The sequence below is a fragment of the Balaenoptera musculus genome, chromosome 8 (assembly GCF_009873245.2).
Source record: "Balaenoptera musculus isolate JJ_BM4_2016_0621 chromosome 8, mBalMus1.pri.v3, whole genome shotgun sequence".
Classification (NCBI taxonomy): domain Eukaryota; kingdom Metazoa; phylum Chordata; class Mammalia; order Artiodactyla; family Balaenopteridae; genus Balaenoptera; species Balaenoptera musculus.
The window spans coordinates 62745595-62772006 of record NC_045792.1 but is presented as its reverse complement, the minus strand read 5'-3'; the positions used below and the strand labels follow the sequence as shown (position 1 = coordinate 62772006).

The 26412-nt window shown below is 40.2% G+C and overlaps 1 protein-coding gene across 2 annotated transcripts in view; it reads left to right on the top strand.

Moving 5' to 3' along the window:
- The window catches only part of DENND5A (DENN domain containing 5A), a 108903-nt gene that overhangs the window by 68828 nt on the left and 13663 nt on the right, over window positions 1-26412 (top strand). For both annotated transcript variants that reach the window (XM_036860165.1, XM_036860164.1), the window contains 4 exons: window positions 12217-12367; window positions 13790-13883; window positions 16090-16221; window positions 21107-21259. In XM_036860165.1, coding sequence (XP_036716060.1) covers window positions 12217-12367; window positions 13790-13883; window positions 16090-16221; window positions 21107-21259 — 530 coding nt within the window. The remainder of the gene's footprint in view (window positions 1-12216; window positions 12368-13789; window positions 13884-16089; window positions 16222-21106; window positions 21260-26412) is intronic.

The window sequence follows — 26412 nt, the reverse complement described above, 5'->3', positions numbered from 1 at the left end:
TATCTCTCCATTTATTCAGGTCTTTAATTTCTCTCAGCAGTGTTATATAGTTTTCAGTGAACAGGTTTTGCATATCTTTTGTCAGATTTATTCCTAAGTATTTCATATGTTTAGTGCTATTGTAAATGGTATTTTAAGATTTCAATTTCTGATTGTTCATTGCTAATATATAGAAATATAATAGAGTTTTGTATATTGATCTGTGTCCTACAACCCTCCTAAACTAGTAGCTTTTTGTATATTCCTTCAAATTTTTTATGTAGACAGTCTTATTGCCTGCAAATAATAATAGTTTTACTTTTTCCTTTCCAGTCTTGATGTCTTTTCTTTTTCTTGCCTTATTGCCTTATTGCACTGAACCTCTAGTGCAATGTCGAATAGAATATGGCATGCTTGTCTTATTTCTGATCTTAAGGGGAAAGCATTCACCATTAAGTATGGTGTTATCACTATGGTTTTTTCTTTTAATTAATTAATTAATTAATTAATTAATTAATTAATTTTTGGCTGAGTTGAGTCTTTGTTGCTGCGCACAGGCTTTCTCTAGTTGCGGCGAGTGGGGGCTACTCTTCCTTACGGTGCGCGGGCTTCTCATTGCGGTGGCTTCTCTTGTTGTGGAGCATGGGCTCTAGGCGTGTGGGCTTCAGTAGTTGTGGCTCGTGGGCTCTAGAGCACAGGCTCAGTAGTTGTGGTGCAAAGGCTTAGTTGCTCCACAGCATGTGGGATCTTCCTGGACCAGAGCTTGAACCAGTGTCCCCTGCATTGGCAGACGGATTTTTAACCACTGCGCCACCACGGAAGCCCATCACTATGGTTTTTCATGGATACTTTTGTATCTAGTTGAGAATGTTGGTTCCTGTTAGTAGCTTGCTGAGAGTTTTTATCAGAAGTGGTGGTTGTATTTTGCCAAATGCTGTTTTGCATCTATTGAGGTAATTATGTGGTTTTTAGCTTTAGTTCGTGAAAATGGTGAATTATATTCATTGATCTTTGAATGTGGAAACCAGTCTTGCAGTCCTGAGATAAACTCTCTTTGGTCATGATGTATTATCCTTTTGTTTATTATTGGATTCGCTTTACTAAAAATTTGTTTAGAATTTTTGCATCTGTGTTCATGAGGGATTTGGTTCATAGTTTTCATGTAATGTCTTGGTCTGATTTGGTATCAGGGTAATGCTGGCCTCATAGAATAAGTTGGGAAATACTCTCTTCAGTTTTCTGGGAGAGATTGTGTAAGTGATACTATTTCTTCTTTAAATGTTTAGCAGAATTCTTCAGTGGAGCCATCTGGGCCTGGAGTTTTCTTTGTAGGAAGGTTTTAGACTACAGATTCAATTAAAAAATTAGATATAGAGCTATTCAGGTTATCTGTTTTCTTGAGTGAGCTTTGACAGTTTGTGTCTTTCATCTGTGGTCAATTTGTTGGCATTGAGTTGTTTGTAATATTCATGGCCTAAGATAGGCTGTAAATCTTTCAAGTAATATTTTAATGACATTCCACAAATTTTGATATTTTGTGTTTTCATTTTTATTCAGCTCAAAATACTTTATTTCCTTTTTTGTTTTTCCGTAGAAATTCTGGAATTCCTTTAATGTTCTCTGACATATATTTAATTCTGTACCATTATTATCAAAATAATCTTTTTTTTTTAACTATCTTTATTGGAGTATAATTGCTTTACAATGGTGTGTTAGTTTCTGATTTATAACAAAGTGAATCAGTTATACATATACATATATCCCCATGTCTCTTCCCTCTTGTGTCTCCCTCCCTCCCACCTTCCCTATCCCACCCCTCTAGGGGATCACAAAGCACCGAGCTGATCTCCCTGTGCTATGCGGCTGCTTCCCACTAGCTATCTATTTTACATTTGGTAGTGTATATATGTCCATGTCACTCTCTCACTTCATCCCAGCTTACCCTTCACCCTCCTCATGTCCTCAAGTCCATTCTCTAGTAGGTCTGCGTCTTTATTCCCATCTTGACCCTAGGTTCTTCATGACATTTTTTTTGTTTGTTTTTTAGATTCCATATATATGTGTTAGCATACGGTATTTGTTTTTCTCTTTCTGACTTACTTCACTCTGAATGACAGACTCTAGGTCCATCCACCTCACTACAAATAACTCAATTTCGTTTCTTTTTATGGCTGAGTAATATTCCATTGTATATATGTGCCACATCTTCTTTATCCATTCATCTGTTGATGGACACTTAGGTTGCTTCCGTGTCCAGACTATCATCAATAGAGCTGCAATGAACATTTTTACTGTTATTCTTATTTTGACTTTTACAAAATGATAATTAGGTTTACCAGAAAGAGGTGTCAGTATTAAATATGCAATCATTTAAAGCAACAACAAAAAGCTCCCCATTCTCCAGTCTTTGATATCTAGTCTTTATGCATATTTATCAGTAGACAAATACATATAAAAACCCAGTACCCCAAAACTCAATGGTTTTCTCCATCATTGTGAAAGGAAAGTCAAAATGGAGTCAGTATTTCTAAGAGAGATCTCTAAAATGGAGCCGGGAAGCCATTAAGGAAGTACGATGTTTGCATGACTCAGCCTGGATGGAATCTGACCTTTTGACCTGATGAAGAACAGACACCAGAACATCTGCCAGAAACTCAAGATACTAATCAGACCCTTACCCTAAAACAATTAGTGACAGTCTATATACTTATAAGACCCCTACCCTAAAATAACCTGTGATTTCTTAAGGACAAATATTTTGACTCGCATCAGAGTCGATCACAACTCTCACCAGGGCAACTTTTAACAACCTCATGGTTTTTGTCTTTATAAGCCCCTGACTCTTTCTCTTCCTCAGAATACTTTTTCGGGGTTAACTGAATCTGTGTCTCCCCAATTGCAATTCTTTTTTTTTTTTTTTTTAAACAACAGCTCCTGTTTATTTTTTTAATTAATTAATTAATTAATTTTTCATTTTATTTATTTATTTAATTTATGGCTGTGTTGGGTCTTCGTTTCTGTGCGAGGGCATTCTCTAGTTGTGGCAAGTGGGGGCCACTCTTCATCGCGGTGCGCGGGCCTCTCACTATCGCGGCCTCTCTTGTTGCAGAGCACGGGCTCCAGACGCGCAGGCTCAGTAGTTGTGGCACACGGGCCTAGTTGCTCCGCGGCATGTGGGATCCTCCCAGACCAGGGCTCGAACCCGTGTCCCCTGCATCGGCAGGCAGGTTCTCAACCACTGCGCCACCAGGGAAGCCCCCCAACTGCAATTCTTAAGTCCGCAAATAAACTCTGTTCTTTTTGCAGCCTCCTGCATTTTTTTTAGTTGACATTATTTAGATCTTTTCTTCCTTAATTAATCTTGTCCCACCCCAAATAGCACAAAGCTCTATAGATTCAAAGGAGCAAAGGGGGCAGAAACGGAAAAAACTATAAGGAAGACATTCTGATTCTAAAACCAAAGGCGAGGGACTTCCCTGGTGGTCCAGTGGTTAAGAATCCACCTTCTGGGGCCTCCCTGGTGGCGCAGTGGTTAAGAATCCACCTGCCAATGCAAGGGACATAGGTTCGAGCCCTGGTCCGGGAAGATCCCACATGTCGCGGAGCAACTAAGCCCGTGCAGCACAACTACTGCGCCTGTACTCTAGAGCTCATGAGCCACAACTACTGAGCCCAGGTGCCACAACTACTGAGGCCCGCACACCTAGAGCACGTGCTCCGCAACAGGAGAAGCCACTGCAATGGGAAGACCGCGTACCATGGCGAGAGGTGACCCCCACTTGCCGCACCTGGGGGGAGCCCGCGTGCAGCAACATGGACCCAATGCAGCCAGAAATAAATAAATAAAATAAATTAAAAAAAGAAAAAAAGAATCCGCCTTCCAATGCAAGGGACGTGGGTTCGAACCTTGGTCGGGGAACTAAGATCCTACATGCTGCGGGGCAACTAAGCCTGCGCGCTGCAACTACTGAGCCCACATGCTCCAGAGCCCGTGCGCCACAACTAGAGAGCCCGCGTGCTGCAGCTACTGAGCCCACGCGCCGCAACTAAGACCCGACGCAGCCAAATAAATAAAAATAAAACCAAAGGAGAGAGAAAAAGCGATGCAATTGACTATAACTTAAATATTACGGGTATGATCTAATTATCAGGCATGTTCATCAAGATGGCTGCCCAGACATGCCCAACAATGTGAATGCTGCTTAGATCCAATTCCATGAGAACGGTCTCTTCTTTGGAGGTCCTCTTACTCATATTCCCCAGCTATACATAAATATCTTCCCCCCAAAAATCATTGGTGGAAGGATGAGACAGAGTCCTGTTGATACCAGTGTGTGCATAGTCCAAAGTCTTCTTCCCAGGCCTTTCTATTGACTACGAAATTCAGAGTAGGAAAGGCCTTCCCCCAGCTAGTTTCATACAAGCCACAAAGTGACCAAAAGAGGTAGACCAGTTCTCTTGGTAATTCTAGGAAAATAAAAAACAAAACAATCTTATTTCTCATGATGCTTTAAATCTATTTTAGAATGAAGTAGTAAATAAACAAAAATTTTTTTTAATAAATTATTTTAGTATTTGAAACAATAGGAAAGAGGAGCAGGCCGTCCTCACAGCAAGGGAGGAGAAGCATTCTCTCAAGGCCTTCCTTATCTTGAGCAAGGAAAGTTTTCAAAGCTACATTCAGTACTACAAGAATCACTATGATCAGGTCAACTTTTACAGAGCAACTGTGGCCTATAAAACAAAACCACTGATTTATTAATACATATCTGGCTACTAAAGCAGTTATAAAATTATATTATGTGGAACTTCTTTAAAAAATAGGGGGTAGAAAGTACAGAAGTAAGATACAATTTAAATGTATGATAACTGTTAAAGCTAAGTATTGAAAACACAGAGATTCACTATGCTACTCTTCTGTGTAAGTTTAAACTTTTACATAATAAAAAGATTTTCTTAAAAATATGTAAACTATCATGTTTGAAAAGGCAGTTCACAATAGTATAAACAGAGATTATTATAAAAGTATGTCAGGTGATAAAGGAAACAAGTGTTTCTGGAATTATATAAGTTGAGCTAAATGTTCATTCTTTTTACTTTTTTACTGGAAAGTTGTTTGTGTTCCCCAAAATAAAAGAAAATAAACTTGGTGATACCACCCTGGGCTCATCCCAAAGCCCTTCTCTCCCAAATCCTGTATCAGGGCCACAGGCACCAGCACCCAAGCTCCACGTTTTTCTTACCTCTTTTTTTTTTTTTTAATTTTTATTTATTTATTTATTTATTTATGGCTGTGTTGGGTCTTCATTTCTGTGCGAGGGCTCTCTCCAGTTGCGGCAAGTGGGGGCCACTCTTCATCGCGGTGCGTGGGCCTCTCACTGTCGTGGCCTCTCCTTTTCTTACCTCTTGAGGCAGCTCCAGTTTTGACTGGTCATCCAGGCCATTGGAATGCAAGCCCATCAGGTATGGCACAGGAGCATCTAAGAAATGTAGGAGAGAAGCTGGGAGAATAGGAACATAGACATGCTGCCACTGGAAAGGAAACAGGAGAGCTGTAATTGTCTCCGCCACAGTCATCAGTCTCTGGTAATCTAGGTCAAAAAAAAACCAAAACAAAACCAGTCAAAAACAAGGTACTTGCTTCTCAAATAGTAAGTTAAAATCTTCAACACAATTTCACATTTAGAAAGGAACAGGATAAACTTCAGCAAGGGTATGCTCAGAGTATGATTCCCTTGTGGGTATCGGAGAGACAACCCAGAGACCTCAATGGACCACAAGCTGAAGTATACCCCCTCCCACACAGGTCCATGCTATTAATAAAATTTAATATAGAAATACAACTTAAAGAAAAAGAAATACAATAGGAATCATAAATAGCACCTTGCTCCAAATACTAAACCAGAATGTTAAGTAGATTCTCTTCAGTAGAAGGAGAATGGGGAAGTGGAACAAAAAGAAAAGGAACAGTGGTCTAGTCTCTGTTCGGCATGAATGTCAAAAGACCTCATTTACCACTCACATGTCTGCATTCTACAAGGAGCTGATGTGAACTTTGCCTTCAAGATCAAGCCCAAAGAACCTTCAAGCATGCAGAGGCTGGTTTTCCACACTAGCCAAGTCTGCCTTCCACCTGGCAACCTTTCTTGAATGGTAACAGCATGAAAGTGTCATTTTAACACTTTGATAAAAAGCTCCCCAAGAACCTGAAAGACCCAGAAGATTGACTTTCATTACTCAAAACTCTTATTCTAGGTCAGAGAGTGTATCTTGGAAGAGAAGCTTGTGCTCAAAGTTTAGCTTTTCTTCAGAATGCAATTTCTAGACTTGTTTTATTTTTAAAATGAGTAAAAAATACATCGGCAAAGCCAATACAATAGATTGAAATTTAACACATTACTATTTACAAATGGTATGATGGTTTCAGACACTTAAAGACAAAGTAGGAACATCAATTTTAAAATCATATGAGTAATATCCTCCTGGAATGGCTGATTTCAAATGAGTTTTCACAGGAGTTAAACAGTTTTATGCACTGAAAACTCAGCCCACCATTTAAGCAAGTCCCAGCTTGGTTCATAAAGGAGTAATAAGTAACAAAAAGCTTTCCAGAAAATGAAGAAGAATGAGTAGGAAGTGAGCAGAAGCTGATATTTATCAACTAGGTTTTAGCAAAGCATCCTGTGTGCTCACCAATAAAACTTTGGAGCAGCTTACCACTTTGCTCCTGACTAAGCATGACCTGGAAATAGTTTTTTTTTTTTTAACTAGTAATGCAAATAAATAAAAATTGATGACTAAAACTTCATCATCTCAAGCATTTTGAGGACACTCTTAAGGAAGTGCCTCACGCTTCTTCAGGGAAAGCTAAGGCATTTGATAGATAATAGATAAGTGATGTACAGCAATCAGTGGGTAAAACTGAGCTCAGAGATTTGGTCATCAATAATGATTTTTTAAAAAATACAACTCATTTAGCAGAAGGACAAAAGAGCACAAGCCTTTCGTATTCACTAAAATCAGGAACAGACTGATAAGAGTTCAAGAAGAAAGTCGATCTCATTTTTCACTGTGCCCTACAAAGCACTACCATTCCCATATTAAAGACTATTTGGTGAGGACCCTCTCCCAGTTGAAGCAACAACAAAAATATTTCCCAAATTACAAAAAAAAAAAAAACAAAACTCTTTCACAGATTAAATAGTTAATCTATATAACCTTTCAGAAAAAGTATTTACTCCAACGTGAGAGTAAGCAACAACTGAGGAACAAAATTTAGGCCACTGCAAGTTCTATCTTCAGCCTCTTCTGAGATACCTCAGTTCCATGGGGCACCTGTACAACTTGGCTTGTTATCTTTCTGCTGAAATCTTCCTGCTCTATGATTATTTTTATTTTTAAAAAAATTTTTTTTAATTAATTAATTAATTTATTATTTATGTCTGTGTTGAGTCTTCGTTTCTGTGCGAGGGCTTTCTCTAGTTGTGGCAAGTGGGGGCCACTCTTCATCGCTGTGCGCAGGCCTCTCACTATCGCAGCCTCTCTTGTTGCGGAGCACAGGCTCCAGACGCGCAGACTCAGTAATTGTGGCTCACGGGCCCAGTTGCTCCGCGGCACGTGGGATCCTCCCAGACCAGGGCTCGAACCCGTGTCCCCTGCATTGGCAGGCAGACTCTCAACCACTGCGCCACCAGGGAAGCCCTCTATGATTATTCTAACCATTATTATTAAGAAGAATTCTAATGATTCTCTAGGTGAGGCCTCAGTTTTTGTATCTTTCACCTCTCTTTTCTAGATATGAATGCCTGTAAATAATCTACTAAGAGCAATAATCTTGAGAATCTCAGACGTGATAAGAATATACTTTAAAATTCAAACTTAAGATGATCAAAAGAATGTAAGGGTGAGAGAGAAAACCTCCAAGAGATATTTAAAGCTGAAGGCCTAGTCTTACTGTGTCCCAACACTGGCTCTTAAACACATATTTTGAATAAATATTACACTGAATAATTTCTCCCCCCGTTTCAGTGTACACACACATATAGACACACACCATTTCTGGGTTTTTTTTAAAAAGGTAGGAAGGAGCAAGGCCTTTTCAATCATGTGAAAACCAAAAAGCTGCTTCTTTTACCGAAAGTCAATAAAGCAGGTGCTACTCCTTTTCGTGGCTGGCATTCCTGACAGGTCTGCTCAGAGACAAGAACATCTCATAGGGGGCCAACAGACACTCTGAGTAAAGGAGTCCCTGAAATGCCTTCCTCATGAGGCTTCCTGGACACTGGACTACTCCTTATAGTGTACCTAGTTACAGTGTCAGGGAACATCTATCTACTCTCTAACCATGAAACAGGGCACACTAAAGTCTGAAGGAAGGGGCTTCCTCTGCTCCATAAAAGCAGGTTTTTCAATAGCACAGACATCTAGTTCTGGTTTTTCCCTACTCTTCAGGATGAGTCTAATCCAGTATCTGAAGCTCAGCCCACTTATTTCTGCTAGAGTGGGTAACTTTATTCGCCTCAGATTGAAATCCCTGAAGAATTCCCTGTGATGCACTTGAAAGTGTGCGATTCTTAGAAACAAAACACTTTAGGGGATGAGAAATAATCTCCTCTTTGAAGGCTAAACTGCTTTCCATTTATATGGTTTGGTTTTACAGATACTAGAAACTTGGAATTCTATGGCCTCTCTGGTCTGAGTTGTGGGTTTCTTTTTCCCTACATTTTTGTATTTTAAAAAAGCAACAACCCACCTTGAAGGATGGCCTAATAAACCATGCCTCCGGGATCCATCCACCCGTGGTACCCACACTAGGATGCTGACCTCCAAGAGCTGTAAGCAACAGCACAAAATCCACTGCTATACACCAGTACAAACGATAAAATCAGTACCTCCTTTTGCCATTGCCTGTCTCTGTGCTCATCATTCCAAGAAGGTGAAACTAATAAATAGGAAACAGCTGAAGGTCATCTGCATCCAAAGAGTTTTAGCCAATCAAAATCAACTGGAAACACTTCAGCTCGAGGCAACTCTCTGGGTTTTCTCACAACTCCCATAATGCTGTAATGAGCAATTACTTTTAACAAAAGGAGATAATGCAAAGCATACTGGGATTACAACCACTTCTGAGTGGTGAACAGAGAATAATCAGCACATTCTTATGACTTCTCTCTGTGCAGAGAAAGACTTGGGATCACTTTACAGATAAGTTCACTCCTAAAACAAACTACAGGGAAGTCCCTGCAAATCAGAAATTGAATTAGAAACTGTCCTTGCATACTCACACTTCTGTGAAAATTGTACGAACAAGGATGTTTCTCATGCAGTCTTTGTTCTTAGGAAACAACCTAATCTATGTCCTGATATCTCCAAGATAAATTATTAAATGAAAGAAGGTATAAAACAATGATTAGTATGCTCCCATCTGTGTTGTTTTTAAAAGGTATACATGCTGTATATGCATGTCTATGTCTGGAAGGAAATAGGAAACAGTGATAAGTCTTAACTCATCACTGTACATACATCCTTTTGTAATATTTTAAATTTCTACCATATGCCTGAAATGCTTTTTTTCCGTTTTACTTTAATATACCATATGTATATCAAAATGTATATAATTTAAAGAATATGATAATACATGTGCAACACAACATTAAAAATAGTGCTTTAGGGCTTCCCTGGTGGCGCAGTGGTTGAGAATCTGCAAATGCAGGGGACACGGGTTCGAGCCCTGGTCTGGGAAGATCCCACATGCCCCAGAGCAACTAAGCCCTTGAGCCACAACTACGGAGCCTGTGCGTCTGGAGCCTGTGCTCCACAACAAGAGAGGCCACGATAGTGAGAGGCCTGCGCACTGCGATGAAGAGTGGCCCCCGGGGCTTCCTTGGTGGCGCAGTGCTTAAGAATCCTCGTGCCAATGCAGGGGACGTGGGTTCAAACCCTGGTCCGGGAAGATCCCACATGCCGTGGAGCAACTGAGCCCGTGTGCCACAACTACTGAGCGTGCACTCTAGAGCCTGCAAGCCACAACTACTGAGCCCATGTGCCACAACTACTGAAGCCCACATGCCTAGAGCCCGTGCTCCACAACAAGAGTAGCCACCGCAATGAGAAGCCCGTGCACCACAATGGAGAGTAGCCCCCACTCGCCGCAACTAGAGAACGCTCGGATGCAACAACAAAGACCCAACACAGCCAAAAATAAATAAACAAATAAAAAAAAAAAAAAAAAAAGAGTGGCCCCCGGTTGACGCAACTAGAGAAAGCCCTCGCACAGAAACGAAGACCCAACACAGCCAAAAATAAATAAATTAATTAGTTTTAAAAAATAGTGCATTATATAAAAGTATTTAAGAGGAGGGCTTGAAAAAAAATCAAGAGATTATTTCACAAGGGTAGGATTTTAGATGAAAAAGAAAGGAAACAGGGACTTCCCTGGTGGCACAGCGGTTAAGAATCTGCCTGCCAATGCAGGGGACATGGGTTCGATCCCTGGTCTGGGAAGACCCCACATGCCGCGTAGCAGCTAAGCCTGTGCGCCACAACTACTGAGCCTGCACTCTAGAGCCCACGAGCCACAACTACTGAGCCCATGTGCCGCAACTACTGAAGCCCGCATGCCTAGAGCCCATGCTCCGCAACAAGAGAAGCCACCGCAATGAGAAGCCCATGCATCACAACGAAGAGTAGCCCCTGCTCACCACAACTAGAGAAAGCCCGTGCAGCCAAAAAAAAAAAGGGAAACATTCATTTCTCTCTGCACTGTTTTTCCACACATTATTTATTTATTTTAAAGAAACTATTATTTTGATTACGGATGCACAAGAAACTTGATCTCCGGCTACCACAGGACGGAGAGAGGAAGGAGATTTCATTTTATTCCCTTTAAAATTGTTTTGATTGCATGCCTTGAGTTTGCATTACTTTTGCAAAAAAACCCCCAAAAACTGATGTAAGCTTATGTATAAAATAAGCTACAAGGATACATTGTCCAACATAGGGAATATAGCCAATATTTTATAATATGTATAAATGGAGTATAACCTTTAAAAATTGTGAATCACTATATTGTACACCTGTAACTTATATACTATTGTACATCAACTATACTTCAATTAAAAAATTAATTAAAAAAAATAATGTATGCATTTGTTTCCAAGCTTGTCTGCACTAGTTGAACTTATTACTGGGTTGTATAATTTAACCGAATATTATGTAAATAAATGGTAAGATATGAGGGCAAAAAAAAGAACTGTTTCTCTGAAAACAAAATTAAATGCTTTAAAAAGACTCAGTAAAGCAAAGTCACTAAAAAATACAGCAATTGAATTAGGCATACCACTTAAGTGCAAAAAACTTGGGAAAACTAGCATCTACTATGGTTCTTTTGCAAGGTCCTTTAAAAGTTCTCGCTCCACTTTAAAAACTGGAAAACTCAGTGAATGAATTATGGGTGAGATTTATGCAAGAGAAACAATGCAGACCCCTGATTAGTGGATCCATAATCAAAGAAACTGCACAGACACTTCATCAAAAGACTGGTGATTATACAGTCATATGGTTTAAATTAAAATGTTTAACGGAGGTATATATCCTTTTAAGATTCCCAAACTTTAAGTGACTTTTTCAGTTATCCAATTCACTACCCTACTAAATCACATCAGATAAAGAACTTCTGCTCTCTATATAATTTTAAAACAACCAGTAAAAAGTATGCTATTAAAGAAAAATGGTCTCTATAGGGACCAAAGAACAAGTATTATCCAGTAGTAAATAAAATGGTCTACACATATCTTAAAAAAAAGATTTTCCCTAAATAACACCTCTTTTCTATTCAGAAGAAAGGACATGTAGTGGGCAACACCAACTCTGAGTGCTGATGGCATGTTTTTCGAGGGCCAGAGAGATTTCCATCCACATGAGTCCTCTGAATCATAAATAAAAGTTACTTCAAGAAAACCAACCTGAATTGTTTCAAGTACTCTATTAACAATAGAGAGTACAATCTACATCCAATAAAAGGCAATCCACTCCATTTTAGCCTCAGCCATGCTGATTTCTTTTTTGACCCCTTGGTTATTTAGAAGTGTGTTTTTTAGTTTTAAGATATTATTGATTATTGTTGGTCACAGGACATACTGTGTATGATTCAAATTATTTTAAATTTATTGAGACTTGTTTTATGGCCCAGAATATGGTATGTTTTTTAAAATATTGGACTTTTTCATTCTCATCCAGAGAAAGCAATTGAGCTGCGACTGGCAAAAATCGATCATACTGCGGTTCACCCCCATTTACTTGACATGAAGATTGGACAAGGGAAGTATGAACCAGGCTTCTTCCCTAAGCTGCAGTCTGATGTGCTTTCCACCGGGCCAGCCAGCAACAAGTGAGTCAACCCCAGGGATTCCCTGATCCAGCTCCCTAGCCACAGTGGTGAGGGTTATACAGTATCTGGACCTAGACTCTTATCTCCAGAAGACCTTGACATTTGTAAAGTAAATATGGAGAAGACACACACTATCCAGGTTGTTCACTTGTTTGAACAAGGAAACAGGTGACAGAGTATCATCAGCTCCTGTCTCCACTGTGCAAATTGGGATAGCTCCATGCGTCAGGGCCTGTAAAAGGCCGGACTGCAGGTGGGTTGAAATCATCTCATGACTGAATCCATACAACACCTAGCTAGCACTGTATCGTTAGTAAGTGGTGGTTGAAATAACTGAACTGAAAGTAGATAGCTTAGCAGGATTGCTCTTCTTCGTTACTTTTGGAGATGAGTGTATCAAAGCCCAGGCAGAGTTGAGTGAGTATAGATTTGAATCTGCAAGTGAAGTTTTTGTAGGTGTTTCAAGAGAGATATGTCTCTTGGGACTTCCCTGGTGGTGCAGTGGTTAAGAATCTGCATGCCAATGCAGGGGACATGGGTTCGAGCCCTGGTCTGGGAAGATCCCACATGCCACGGAGCAACTAGGCCCGTGCGCCACAACTACTGAGCCCGCACGCCTAGAGCCAGTGCTCCACAACAGGAAAAGCCACCGCAATGAGAAGCCCACGCACAGCAACGCAACTAGAGAAAGCCCATGCACAGCAACAAAGACCCAATGCAGCCAAAAATAAATAAGTAAATAAATTTATTTAAAAAAAAGATATGTCTCTGTCCCTGGGGAATTATCTCTTTCTTGCCCAGTAACTGATCTTTAAGCTACCCTTCTCAAGGTTTCTGAGCTATCTCTGGTGATTTCTTGGTGGTTTCCCATGGCCAGCATTGGTCCCTAGACGTTTAAGTTTTCTCCTGTCAGCTGACCTTACTTTCTTAGCAGAATATTCTTTCTTTCTTCCTTTCTTCCCTTCTGTCTTTCTTCCTTCCTTCCTTCCTTCCTTTCCTTCTTTCCTCCCTCCCTCCCTTCCTTCCTTCCTTTCTTCTCTCTTTATTTATTTATTTTTGGCTGTGTTGGGTCTTCATTGCTGTGCGCAGGCTTTCTCTAGTTGTGGCGAGCGGGAGCTACTCTTGCTTGCGGTGCGCGGGCTTCTCATTGTGGTGGCTTCTTTTGTTGTGGAGCACGGGCTCTAGGCGCACGGGCTTCAGTAGTTGTTGCACGCGGGCTCAGTAGTTGTGGCTTGCGGGCTCTAGAGCGCAGGCTCAGTAGTTGTGGTGCACAGGCTTAGTTGCTCCGCGGCATGTGGGATCTTCCCAGACCAGGGCTCGAACCCGTGTCCACTGCATTGGCAGGCAGATTCTTAACCACTGCACCACCAGGGAAGTCCCTCTTAGCGGAATATTCTTAATTGTCTGCTTTGATTCTGTCAGGTGGACAAAAAGGAATGCCCCTGCCCAGTGGAGGCGTAAAGACCGGCAGAAGCAGCACACAGAACACCTGCGTTTAGACAATGACCAGAGAGAGGTAAGACACCTTGAGAATGACAAGGAATGACCCTGTTATCATGCTACACCCTCCTTCTCTTTCCCATTTCCTTGGCCTCTGGTCTGATTCAAATATCCTCCTCAAAAAGAAGGGTTAATAATAAGTTAGTTCCTGATCCCTGATACGGGCCTCGGTTGTGACAAATCCAGGATGTACAGTGTTTCACAAGGGGCAGCAGGGCCACTAGCCATGTGCGTCCTCTCCCTGAACCAGATTTGCACCTCTGTTCAGGGATGATACCAGTGCTTGGAAGAGAACCTTTCACTGTCCTTTCAGTAGTCACTCATGCATGATACTCACTTCCTCCCAGGGGTTGGGAGAGTGGGAGGGGTGACAGGAACCTCAGAAGATAAGATTCTAAAACTTGGGAAAAATCCCTTTAAAATTTTTGAGGCTTTTGTGTGTGTGTGTGTGGTATGGTGGTAAAGAAGTTAATTTTGTTAGAGTGAGAAAGAGGAAGAGCTGAACTTGGGTTAATGCTGTGACTCTGTGAACCTGGGGAGGAGGAACCTTTTTTCCTATTTTTTTCTTTATCTTAATTTAAAACAGGTAATCTTGACTTTTTTTTCTCAGAGGAGCAAAGGAATATTATTATCAGATGTGTGGGGATTGAGGATTCTTGAATTGACCTGAGTCCTTATTGCTTGTAAGCTGAGTTTCTCAGCTCTACTATAACTTGTTCCCAGTAAAGTTTCTAGTTATAAACCTCAGGTTGGAGACCCTGCCTTACTGAGTTGCAGAGAACTTGTGAAAATGGAGCTTCACCTTCAGAAACCTATTTCAGCAACTTCTCTTTGAGAAAAGACCCTGCAGTTTGCATTTTATACAGATAAAATCCAGTAAAGCATGTTGTTTTCATATGTGTCTGGCATCTCAATGAATGGGAAAATATTTTGCCTTTGCTGTTTTTTAAAGGAATAAATTAATATTGCAAAATATGGTTATGAATTTTTAACTGCTGGTTTATAGGATACAGTTGTACTTGGTGTTTTTGTGAGGGTGGCGTAATGGGTGTTGGGTGTAGGTGTTATTTTAAAAGTCTCCCCTGGGTCTTCCACCTCACCTCCATATTATTTCTTTCAGCAGTGTTTATTGAGTACGTTTTCTTGGTCAAAATCACTATAGTAAACACTTTGAAATATAAAGATGATAAGGAGGTAGCCTTGTCCTCAGGGAATACCAGTTTATTAAGGGAGCAAAGGCCATATGAAAGGGCCATACGAGAGGCACGCCAGTGTTTGATCACTGATTAGAGAAAGCAGAGGTCAGTTCTGTCTGGGGTAATCTCAAACAAGACTGTTTGGAGGAACCAGCATCTGTTTAAGTCTTGAGGATGATAGGATTGTTAGGGACAAAGACGAGTATCGCAAATAGAGGAGATGGCAGGATCCAAAGTTTGGTGGTGGTTGTGTGAAGGAGGCTGTGGGCAGAATATTTGGGAGGCAAGAGGTACTGGAGGTAGCTAGCAAGTTAGGAGCAGGTAGCAGTAGTGCAGGTGATAGTAATTGAAGCCTAATCTTAGGGGCTGGTAGTAGGGGCAGATTGAGGGGCCAGAAGATAGAATGGACAGAATTGTACTACTGGAATAAATATGGGGAAAGAAAGAAGTTGGGAGTAAAAATGTAGGTTGTGAACCTGGGACACTGAGAGGATGTCAGTGTGCAGTTTACTACATTGATTTGGTTATATGTTAAAACAGGCAGCATATGGGGAATCACCAGCAAATTGTAGAAAATCAGAAAATGCAGTTGTTGTTTTGAGTGTACACACATGTTCTTCAGGCCCTAATTTAGCAAGGATGGATATCTTTGATATGAGCAGAGGAATTAAATACCTCCAAACTTGGTGGGGAAAATGATTTTCCTCAATAGTACTCTGAGATTTGAGTTGGTCTGCCTACTCATAGGAGTTTGCACACTCATACATGTTGCAGCCATACGTTTTTTACCTCTTGTATCATTAAAGCCAAGAGGGCTTTACATTAGAAAAAACAGAATTAATTCATCATATTTTCTCAGTTTTCCCTACGATACAAGCACTGCATTTTAAACTTTGCCCTGAGCCTAGGAAAGAGGCAGTAAGAAAGTGCGGGGTGATAGTGCCCTCTTCAGGTCCCATCAGTACTGGTTGCCTGTGGTCTGTGTGCATGGCCACGAAGAGTCTTTGATTTTTCCTTTTGCTTTAGAAATACATCCAAGAAGCCAGGAATATGGGCAGCACCATCCGCCAGCCCAAACTGTCCAACCTTTCCCCGTCAGTGATTGCCCAAACCAACTGGAAGTTTGTGGAGGGTCTGCTGAAGGAATGCCGCAACAAGGTGAGCTGTGGACACTTCTGAATGTGTATTTTCTTTGGCAGCCAAGATGAGACCAAGGCTTAGCTCTGACCACTCTTTTTTTTTTTTTTTTAATTTTTTTTTTATAGCTACTTAATTTATTTATTTATTTATTTTTGGCTGTGTTGGGTCTTCGTTTCTGTGCGAGGGCTTTCTCTAGTTGTGGCAAGTGGGGGCCACTCTTCATCGCGGTGCGGGGACCGCTCTTCATCGCGGTGCGCGGACCTTTCACTATCGCGGCCCCTCCCGTTGCGGGGCACAGGCTCCAGACGTGCAGGCTCAGTAGTTGTGGCTCACGGGCCCAGCCGCTCCGTGGCATGTGGGATCTTCCCAGACCAGGGCTCGAACCCGTGTCCCCTGCATTAGCAGGCAGATTCTCAACCACTGCGCCACCAGGGAAGCCCTCTGACCACTCTTTTCTTGATTTTGAAAATATTGTTAATATAATGGGATAGTACTAATGTCAAGATCCTGTTAACTTGGAATTAGGTGTATCTATTTTAAATAAAATATACCATTAATTGAGAGCAAGCACGCTTTGCTTGATAAAAACTTAATATGTATTCTTTAAAACTGAGAGACAGATGTAGTTTTTAATTTCAGACATCTTATGTTACTTAAAATCATTAATTTTAAGTAATATCTTAAGTAAGTAATGTAGTTGAATTGTCTTCAACAGATTAGTCTTACACGTATGCAAATGTTTTTGCCTCTCTGATTTAATCTGATAGCACTGATCTCATGTGTCTAGAAACAAGAATTTGCTGAGTGCCTACTGTGTGCCAGATCAAGGTGTATTATTCAGTTTAAGCTTGCTGTTGGCATGTTTTTTTCCATTCTATAAGAATAGTAATTTTTTAAAGCTTTATTAAGGTATAATTGATATACAAAAAATTACACACATATAATGTATACATCTTGATGAGTTTGGACATATGCATACACTGGTGATACTGTTACCACCAATCAAGGTAGACATATCTGTCACTTCCAAAAATTTCCTTATATTCTTTTGTGTTTTTTGTTTGTTTTTGTAGTAAGAACACAACATGAGATCTGTCCTCTTAACATATTTTAAATTGCACAGTATTATATTGTTATAGGTGCTATGTTGTACAGCAGATCTCCAGAGCTTATTCTTCTTACCTATGAATACTGAAACTTCATACCTCTTGAGCAACAATTCCCTATTTTTCCCTCCCCACAGCCCCTAGCAACCACCATTCTATTCTCTGCTTGTATGAATTTGTTTGACTATTTCAGATACCTTATATAAGTGGAATCATGTAGTATTTGTCCTGTTTGGCGTATTTCACTTAGCATAATGTCATCCAGGTTCATCCACGTTGCTGCAAATGGCAGGATTTCCTTCTTTTTAAAGGCTTTTTTAAGGCTGAATTATACTCCATCATATATATGTATATACCACATATTGTTTATCCATTCATCTATCGGTAGATACTTGGGTAGTTTCCATATCTAGGCTGTCATGAATAATGCTGCAGTGAACTTGGGGATGCAGATATTTCTTTGAGATCCTAATTTCAGTTCTTTTGGATATATACTCAGAAGTGGGATTGCTGGATCAAAAGATAGTCATTCTTTTTTTTTTTTTATAACAGATTTGTAGAGATCTGCTTTCTTTTATTTTTTATCTTCAAAATTATTATTTCTAGTTTTGGTTGCATTGGGTCTTCGTTGCTGTGACGGGCTTTCTCTGGTTGCAGTGAGCGGGGGCTACTCTTTGTTGCGGTGTACGGGCTTCTCATTGTGGTGGCTTCTCTTGTTGCAGAGCACGGGCTCTAGGTGCGCAGGCTTCAGTAGTTGTGGCGCATGGGCTCAGTAGTTGTGGCTTGCGGCCTCTAGAGCATGGGCTCTAGGCACGCAGGCTTCAGTAGTTGTGGCTTGCGGGCTTTAGAGCGCAGGCTCAGTAGTTGTGGTGCACGGGCTTAGTTGCTCTGCGGCACGTGGGATCTTCTGGGACCAGGGATCAAACCCGTGTCCTCTGCATTGGCAGAGGGATTCTTAACCACTGTGCCACCAGGGAAGTCCCAAGATAGTCATTCTTAACTTTTAATATTTTAGTTCAGAACTTAAATTTCTAATAAAAACACAGCCTTTCAACCAAGTCAGTATACTGTGCTTTTTAGGACAGTTGAACTAACTTGGCCCCTACTACATCCTGTTCATTCATCAAAGGAAAAAAAAGATTTTCCTGCATTTCAGTTTCTAAGTGATGCATTTTTATGGGATGAAATCAAATATACTTTCTCTTGCAGAAAGAATTATTACTGTTACAAGTTAGGTTGTTATACCAGTACTGATATTTTGAATTCAGGCATTTTAAAAACTTCATCAGTTAATTCTAAGTCGTTGATATCCATGATTTTTCCCAACAATGTTGTCTTTTCTCCCATCAAGAACATTGGTGATGCTGCCTTTCTTGAAAGAGGGCTTGTCTCTTGTCTCTGGGATTTGTTTTCCATGCCCCTTGCATTCATTCTCAAGTTTTGAAATGCATGCTCTGGCAGTGACAACTTTCTTATGTCTACTGCCTGGTCAACAATGATGGTGAAATATATCCTAACTTCAGATTTGTTAATATGTGGAAAAGTGTACATATTAGAATTGAAGAAACATAGTAATCAGCCTAACGCTATCAACTGTTGGCTAGCATGTGGAGCAACAGGGAACTCTGATACTGTTGGAAATGTAAATTGGTATGATTGCTTTGCAAAACAGCATAGCATTTATATCCAGTATTCTTCTCCTAGCTATATTCCCTAGAGAAACCTTTGCAGCATGACCCAGGAGATATGTATGAGACGTTTACAGCAGAATTCTTTGTAATAGTCCCACACCGGAAACAACCCAAATACCACTCAGTAGGAGAATAAATAATAAATTGCAGTATATTTATACAGTGGAATGCTATACAGCGTGGAAATAGACAACAGATATATTGATCAGTGTGTATGAATTTCACAAACATAAAGTTGAGTGAAAAGAAAATAACAAAAGGGGATTCCCTGGTGGCGCAGTGGTTAAGAATCCGCCTGCCAAGGCAGGGGACACGGGTTCGAGCCCCGGTCCGGGAAGATCCCACATGCTGCAAAGCAGCTAAGCCCATGTGCCACAACTACTGAGCCTGTGCTGTAGAGCCCACGAGCCACAACTGCTGAGCCCGTGTGCCACAACTGCTGAAGCCCGAGCACCTAGAGCCCGTGCTCTGCAGCAAGAAAAGCCACTGCAATGAGAAGCCTGCACACTGCAACGAAGAGTGGCCCCCCTCACCACAACTAGAGAAAGCCTGCACACAGCAACAAAGACCCAATGCAGCCAAAAATAAATAAATAAAATAAATAAATTAAAAAAAGAAAATAACAAAAAAAAACATACTGGCAAAACTAAACTACATTGTTTAGGGATACAAATATAGGTGTTAATCATTTCCTTGCTTTTCTGTAGTTTTAGTTTGTAAGTCAGAACAATGATCACTTCTAGAGTGGGAAAGGTGACTGGAGAAGGCACATAGGATTCTTCAAAAGTATAGATGGGCAATGGGCAGTATTTTTTTTCTTAATCTGGTTGATGGTTATGATAGTCTAATAGTATACATTCACATACACACATATATGTGTCTGTATATGAGATATATTTCACAATAAAAAATTAAGAATAGTAACACTGGAAAGAAATATGCCAAAGTGTTAAGAGTTGTTGCTTCTGCAGGGTAGGGTATGGGGTGATATTTTTCCTTGCTCTTTAGATTCTTTTTTTTAATATAAATTTATTGATTTTTATTTTTGGCTGTGTTGGGTCTTCGTTGCTGCATGCGGGCTTTCTCTACTTGCAATGAGTGGGAGCTACTCTTCGTCGCGGTGTGCAGGCTTCTTATTGTGGTGGCTTCTCTTGTTGTGGAGCACGGGCTCTAGGCGCACGGGCTTCGGTAGTTGTGTCACGTGGGCTCAGTAGTTGTGGCTTGCGGGCTCTAGAGCGCAGGCTCAGTAGTTGTGGCGCACGGGCTTATTTGCTCCATGACATGTGGGATCTTCCCGGACCGGGGCTCCATCCCGTGTCCCCTGCATTGGCAGGCGGATTCTTAACCATTGCGCCACCAGGGAAACCCCTAGATTTTATATGTCACAAATTTATAACATGATTAAATCTTCCTTAAGAACTTGGATTCAATATTTAGGCAGCTTTAGGTTCAAAGACCAGATCTGCTTCTTTGCTGTGTGAATTTGGGCAAGTTACTTAAGTTCTCTGACCTCAATTTCCTTATCAGTAAATTGTGAAAAATAATAATACTTCTCATAGAGTTATTAGACTTAAATGAGATAATGTAATACTTAGTACAGTGCCTGGCACAAAGCTGCAATTATCATTATTCAGTGTGTTTTTTTGTTTTTGTTTTACAATGAGCACGTGAAAAATTTTACCTAAAAGTAAGTTATTCCTCTTCAACTTTTCATCCCCTTGATGGATACTTTAGGTATATTTCTAGGATTAAATGCTGAAAGGTTTGTTTAATAGGGTCAGTTAAGCAGTCAGGGTCAGAGAATGTCAGAGATGAGCATGACCAAAGGGTTTTATTCAACTCTTTTCATTTCATAAATGTAAAAACTTAATCCAGAGTGATGAAATCACTTGCCCAAGGTCAAATAGTGATTTCTGTGTTTTTATTTTCTTTGAAGAAGGCTCTCTACTATAACCTGACCTCAGTGGTAGAGAATAAATACACTCTTTATCTCTGGGTCTTACTCCCAGCCCAGCAGATATGCTGGGCAGTTGGCCACAACCCTCTCTAGTTGAATGTGATCTGGCTAACTGTGGGTGTCTAATCTTACCGACTCATTTCTTATAGACCAAGAGGATGCTGGTGGAGAAGATGGGCCGAGAGGCTGTGGAGCTAGGGCATGGGGAGGTGAACATCACAGGGGTGGAGGAGAACACCTTGATTGCCAGCCTTTGTGACCTCCTGGAAAGGATTTGGAGTCATGGGCTACAAGTGAAACAGGTAATGAATGTCTGGCCTCTCCCTGTTGAGCAGACTGTCTTCCTGTTTTTGCTTACTAGCTTTCCCACACTTTTCCAGCTGGCTGGCTTTGAAGAATGGTGCATGGTGCTTTTGGAGTGAGACTTGAAATAGTTCAACAAATAAGTAAATAAATGTGACCCAAGCCATCTTCTTTAAAAATAAGCTTTATAAATCTGTGTATTTGTCAGACATTTTAAAAGTGGCATCTTTTTTCCTGCAAATAGAGCTGAAGGCCAAACTGATAGGTCCTGTTTGGTAGCTGGTCCTAGTCTGGAGATAGAACACAAAGGAAAGAGAACTTGGAGCTCAGGAAGTACCAAATGTATTTTAAGGGTCCTTCACTATTTGTACATTCCCAGTGGGAAAAGGTTTGTCATTAACATTTCTTTTATATGCAGATAGCTTAACCTTCTAAAGATTTGAGAGAATACCAAAAAAGTTAAGTAAGTTTGATTTTTACTGCTTAATACCAAGAGAATCTCCTTATTTCAAAATACTGAACTTTGAATAACTAGGCAAGATGGACAGCTTACACTTTCATGCATTTTTAAATTTGAAAAGAACTTGAAAAGTTTTCAAAAGCAGTTTTATTATGGAAAAATTAGGAAATATATATAAGTATCCAGCAAATACTTAGTTAGGGCCTGCAGTGTGCCAGCCACTGTTGTAGGCACTTGAAATACCTCAGTGAATAAAGCAGACCAAGATCTCTGCACTCCTGGAGTTTTCATTCTCATGGGCATAGAGGCAATCTACCTCATCTGTCCTTCAAAACATTTTTCTGTGCGCATATGCCCATGTACAGCTGTATATTTAAAAATCCAACAGAACTGCAATGAGATACCTTTTCACATCTACTAGGATAGCTAAAATAAAGAAGACAGACAATAACAAGAGTTAGTAAGGGTGCAGAGAAATTGGAACCTTCAGATATTGCTGATGGGAATGTAAAGTGGTGCAGCCTCTTTGGAAAACAATCTGGCAGTTCCTTGAAATGTTAGAGTTATCATATGACCCAGCAAGTCCATTTCTAGCTATGTACTCAAGAGAAAGGGAAACATGTCTATGTAAATATGTGTATGAAAATGTTCATATTCTTAGCAGCATTATTCCTAATAACCAAAAGTTGCAACAACCCTAATGTCCATAAGCTGGTGAATGGATAAACTGAATGTGGTGTATTCATACAGTGGAATATTTTTCAGCAATAAAAGGAATGAAGTGTGGATACATGGTACAATATGGATGAAATTTGAAAACATACTAAGTGGAAGAAGTCAGTCACAGAAGACCACATAGTGTATGATTTCATTTATATAAAATGTCCAGAATAGGCAAATCCATAGACAGAAAGTAGATTAGGGGTTGCCATAGGCTAGGGAGGGATAAGGAGTGACTGCTAATGGGTTTTTTGGGGTGGTAAAAATCACCTAAAGTTAGGTAGTGGTGATGGTTGCACAACTCTGTGACTATACTGAAACAGATTTTTTTTTTTTTTTTGGTACAGAACTTTGTACACTTTATAAGTATGAATTTTATGGTAATGTGAAGTATGTCTCAATAAAGCTGTTTTTTTAAAAAATCCAAATGGGATCATACTGTACATAATGTTTTGAAACTTGTTTTTTCTTGCCTCAGAATATCTTTTCCATGCCCTTAACTAATTAGGTGATAGTATAGTAAGTGTTTAAGAGCTGAGACTATAAATCAGATAGTCCTGGGTTTAATTCCTGCTTTAAGTTTATGAAACTGAGCATGGTACCTAGCTTCTCTAAGCTTCTGTTTCCTCATGTGTATGATGGAATTTTAAAAGAACCGCCTCTACCTCTGTAGGGTTCTTGTGAGGATTTGATAAGATAATTTGTGTAAAGCAGTAAGCTCAGAGCCTGGTATCTGGGAGTTTCTCTGTAAATGTTTGTGGTTATTCCTCTAAAATCTCAGTTTTAATTGTTTCCACTGTATAGATGTGCAGTACTTGAATCAGTCCTTTATTATTGGTTGTTTGAGTTATTTCTGATTTTTCAGTATTACAAACAGCACTGTGATTATAGATTTTTTAAAATGTTAATAATTGTGTATCACATCCCTAAAATGTTGAGAGTCTTGTAGTATAGTAGCAACACTGTGGGCTAAAACCTATCTTTCAGGGTTGTTATGATAATTAGATGTAGTAAAAAAAAGTACCTGGCATGCGGTGGGTATGCAGCTTATGACAGCTCTTATTATGCTGGGTTCTACATGAAGGATTTCTCTTTCTTTCCTTTTCTCTGTAATAAATGAGTAGAATATACATAATCATTTTATCATTTTCTTTGAAGTTTAGCAAGCCTGGCAATATAGTTGAGCTCTTTCGGTTTTTTGGTAAAACATATGCCTCCCAAACTTCTTGATATTCTCCATAAAAGTCTTCAGGGAGTTAGTGAGGCATTAAAAAAATGATACCATATCATCACAGGTGTTTTAAACCTGTGTCCTGAGGCTTTGCAGCTATATCCTTCAAGAATTCCCATAGCTTGAGGAATTTCTTTTGGAGCCCATTTGATCCCCCTCTCAGTTTGGATAGACAGAGGCTACTTACTGGTGAGAAACCAGTAGAGAATAGTGGGGGCTTTTCAATTGAGGTTCCATTTTGTTCTGAGCCCTGCTTTTGGAGCTCTAAAAGTGAACCACTGACAGTGTCGCAGAAGGAAGTGAGGGTCTGTGCCTGCTGGTAGGGATTGTTCAGTTGGGGGTTGAAATCCCTATCTTTGTGGGGTTCCTACAGCATGTTCTCCTTAGGCCTCCATTTTGTTAGCCTGTGTTTAGACTACTTTTCTCCTGCTGAGACATTCTTCAGTTATGTTGCAGTCCAGGGATTATAACCTGGCTCCCTGGTCTCTTCCATCATGCACCCGATTGCGATCAAATTCACTCTCAGAGGGTGATCTTATCGCCCCACTGTGGGGGCACGTTACTGAGCAACTACCCATAGTATCTGCTTAGAAAGTGGAGAGAACCCGAACTGCAGTTTTTGCTGCTGGCCTCCTAGGTTTTGTTATTAGCTGCCTGCAGGGCTGCCTGCCGCAAGTCCTCATAAAAACCTCTGTTATCATCACCATTCTCTTTGGCTTTCGGTGACATTTTCCGAGGACATGGACTTTCTCCTTTAGTATATTTTCTGACAATTAAAGGTGAGGTTTGGTTTTCTCATACTGTTTTTGTAACTGCTGCCATTTGAGGACTGGTAAATGAAAAGGGGTTGTTTCTCATCTTTCATGCATGTGACATTCTTGGAGAATCTGGTGCTATATATTGTGTGGCCACATTCCCAAATGGGTAGTTGGACTGTATTGAATCTTGCAATCCCAATCAGCCCCTTTGCAAAAGAGGAAAAGAATAATCCATGTCTCCTGAACTAGAAAACCCCCAGTGCCCTGTCACTAGGCTTCAGCCCAGCTGCTGCTCTCTCACTCTTGCCCCGGCTCTCCCTCCTCCCCAGTGCAATCACTGAGCACCCGGGCGTCCTTCTGGCACAGTGGCCTGGTGTTGCTCTTGCCTTTGGCTCTTCGGTATCGTTGCATGTGAGGACTCTCTGGTGACCAGCTGTATTTTACTTCCAGACAGTTCTGTTAAGGGAGGCTGCCTTCCTCGTCTGCCCAGATTTTGGGGATACAGTGATGAAAAAGGCTGTCTCTGCCTTTTTAGGGGCCTATGCTATGGTTTCAGTAAATGGATGGATGAATGGGTTTTTAGAAGTTGTATTACTAAATCAAAGAGCATGAATATTTTAAGGTCTCGTATTGTCTTCTACATACATTGTATTAATATACCAGTTAGTAACAGTTTAGGAGTAGTCTCATTGATGTTGTTGAACAGCTGTTTTCTCAAACGTTTGGTAATTCAGTGAATTAAAAAAATGGTCTTGTCTAGTTTTAACTTGTGTGTTTTTTAAAAAACTGCCATTGAGGTTGTTGGGTTTTAAGTTGGTTAAATCTTGTAGGAAAGCCTAACATACAGCAAGTTTATGTCAACAGCTTGCTGATCTATAGATGAGGGGTTTTTTTCCATTCAAATGCTTGATTTTTTTCCCCCCAAAACCGATCAAGTTGGAGGTTAAAAATAAAACAGATCCTTGATATTCTCAGGGGGAAAATCTTGAGACCTTAAATCCTCACATTCATTCCAGAGAATAAAATTTTCTTCAGAAAATATAACTTCAGAAGTTAAATGCTCTCTTCCAGAAGCAGCCATATAGCATCATTATTAACAGCAATGGGTCTAATATTAGATACACTTAAGCTTGCCCAACACTCTACTTCCTAGCTGTGTGATCTTTTACAAGTTCCTTAGTCTTTCTGATCCTCAGTTTGCTCTTTTCTAAAGAAAATGAGGATAGAGGTACCTACCTTTTAGGACTGTTGAAAGCATTAAATAGAGTATTGTATTTTAAACATTTAACATAGTGCTTAGTTCGTAGAAAAACTCAAGACATGGTAGCTTCTGTCCTTATTATTACTCTTACTTTTATGAAATACAGACACTAAGTGACTTATAAAATGATCATAATAAATCCTACTATTAAAACAAACTTATACTACATTTATATTATATCAACTATATAGGAACATTTACCATGAATCTGAAATAAAGTTTTGAATCCCATAACAAGGGTCACTGTGTACTGAAGGATGACTAGAAAGAGACAAAGCAGTTGCTGGGTGACCAGCTAGGCTTATTCACTATGTAGGCAAATTGCTTCCTTATGTCAGGCTTGAGAATGCTGTGCAGATTTGAGCCTTGGTAAAATGACAAATCACTGCGTGTCTCCAGCAGTTTAAACTGCAGCTTTTATGTTTTCAAATGCCAAGGTTCTGCTGTGTCGACTATAGTATATCTCAGACTTGCAGTTAAGTACCGGCCTCCTTTCCTGCAGGCTTCTTCAAAGTACCTTCCACAGTAAATCCCCATCCTTGTGATGACTTACCCTCCCTAGGCTGCACTAAGGGCAGGAATGCCTTTAAATATTTTAGGAAATTCGGGAGCTGTTACAGAATCTTGTAGGCTCGGTATCCACTCCTCTGTGCAAAAGCCATCATGCACTACCCAAGCTGACCTTCAACCAACAGACCATTTAGAGATTGATAGGTTATTTG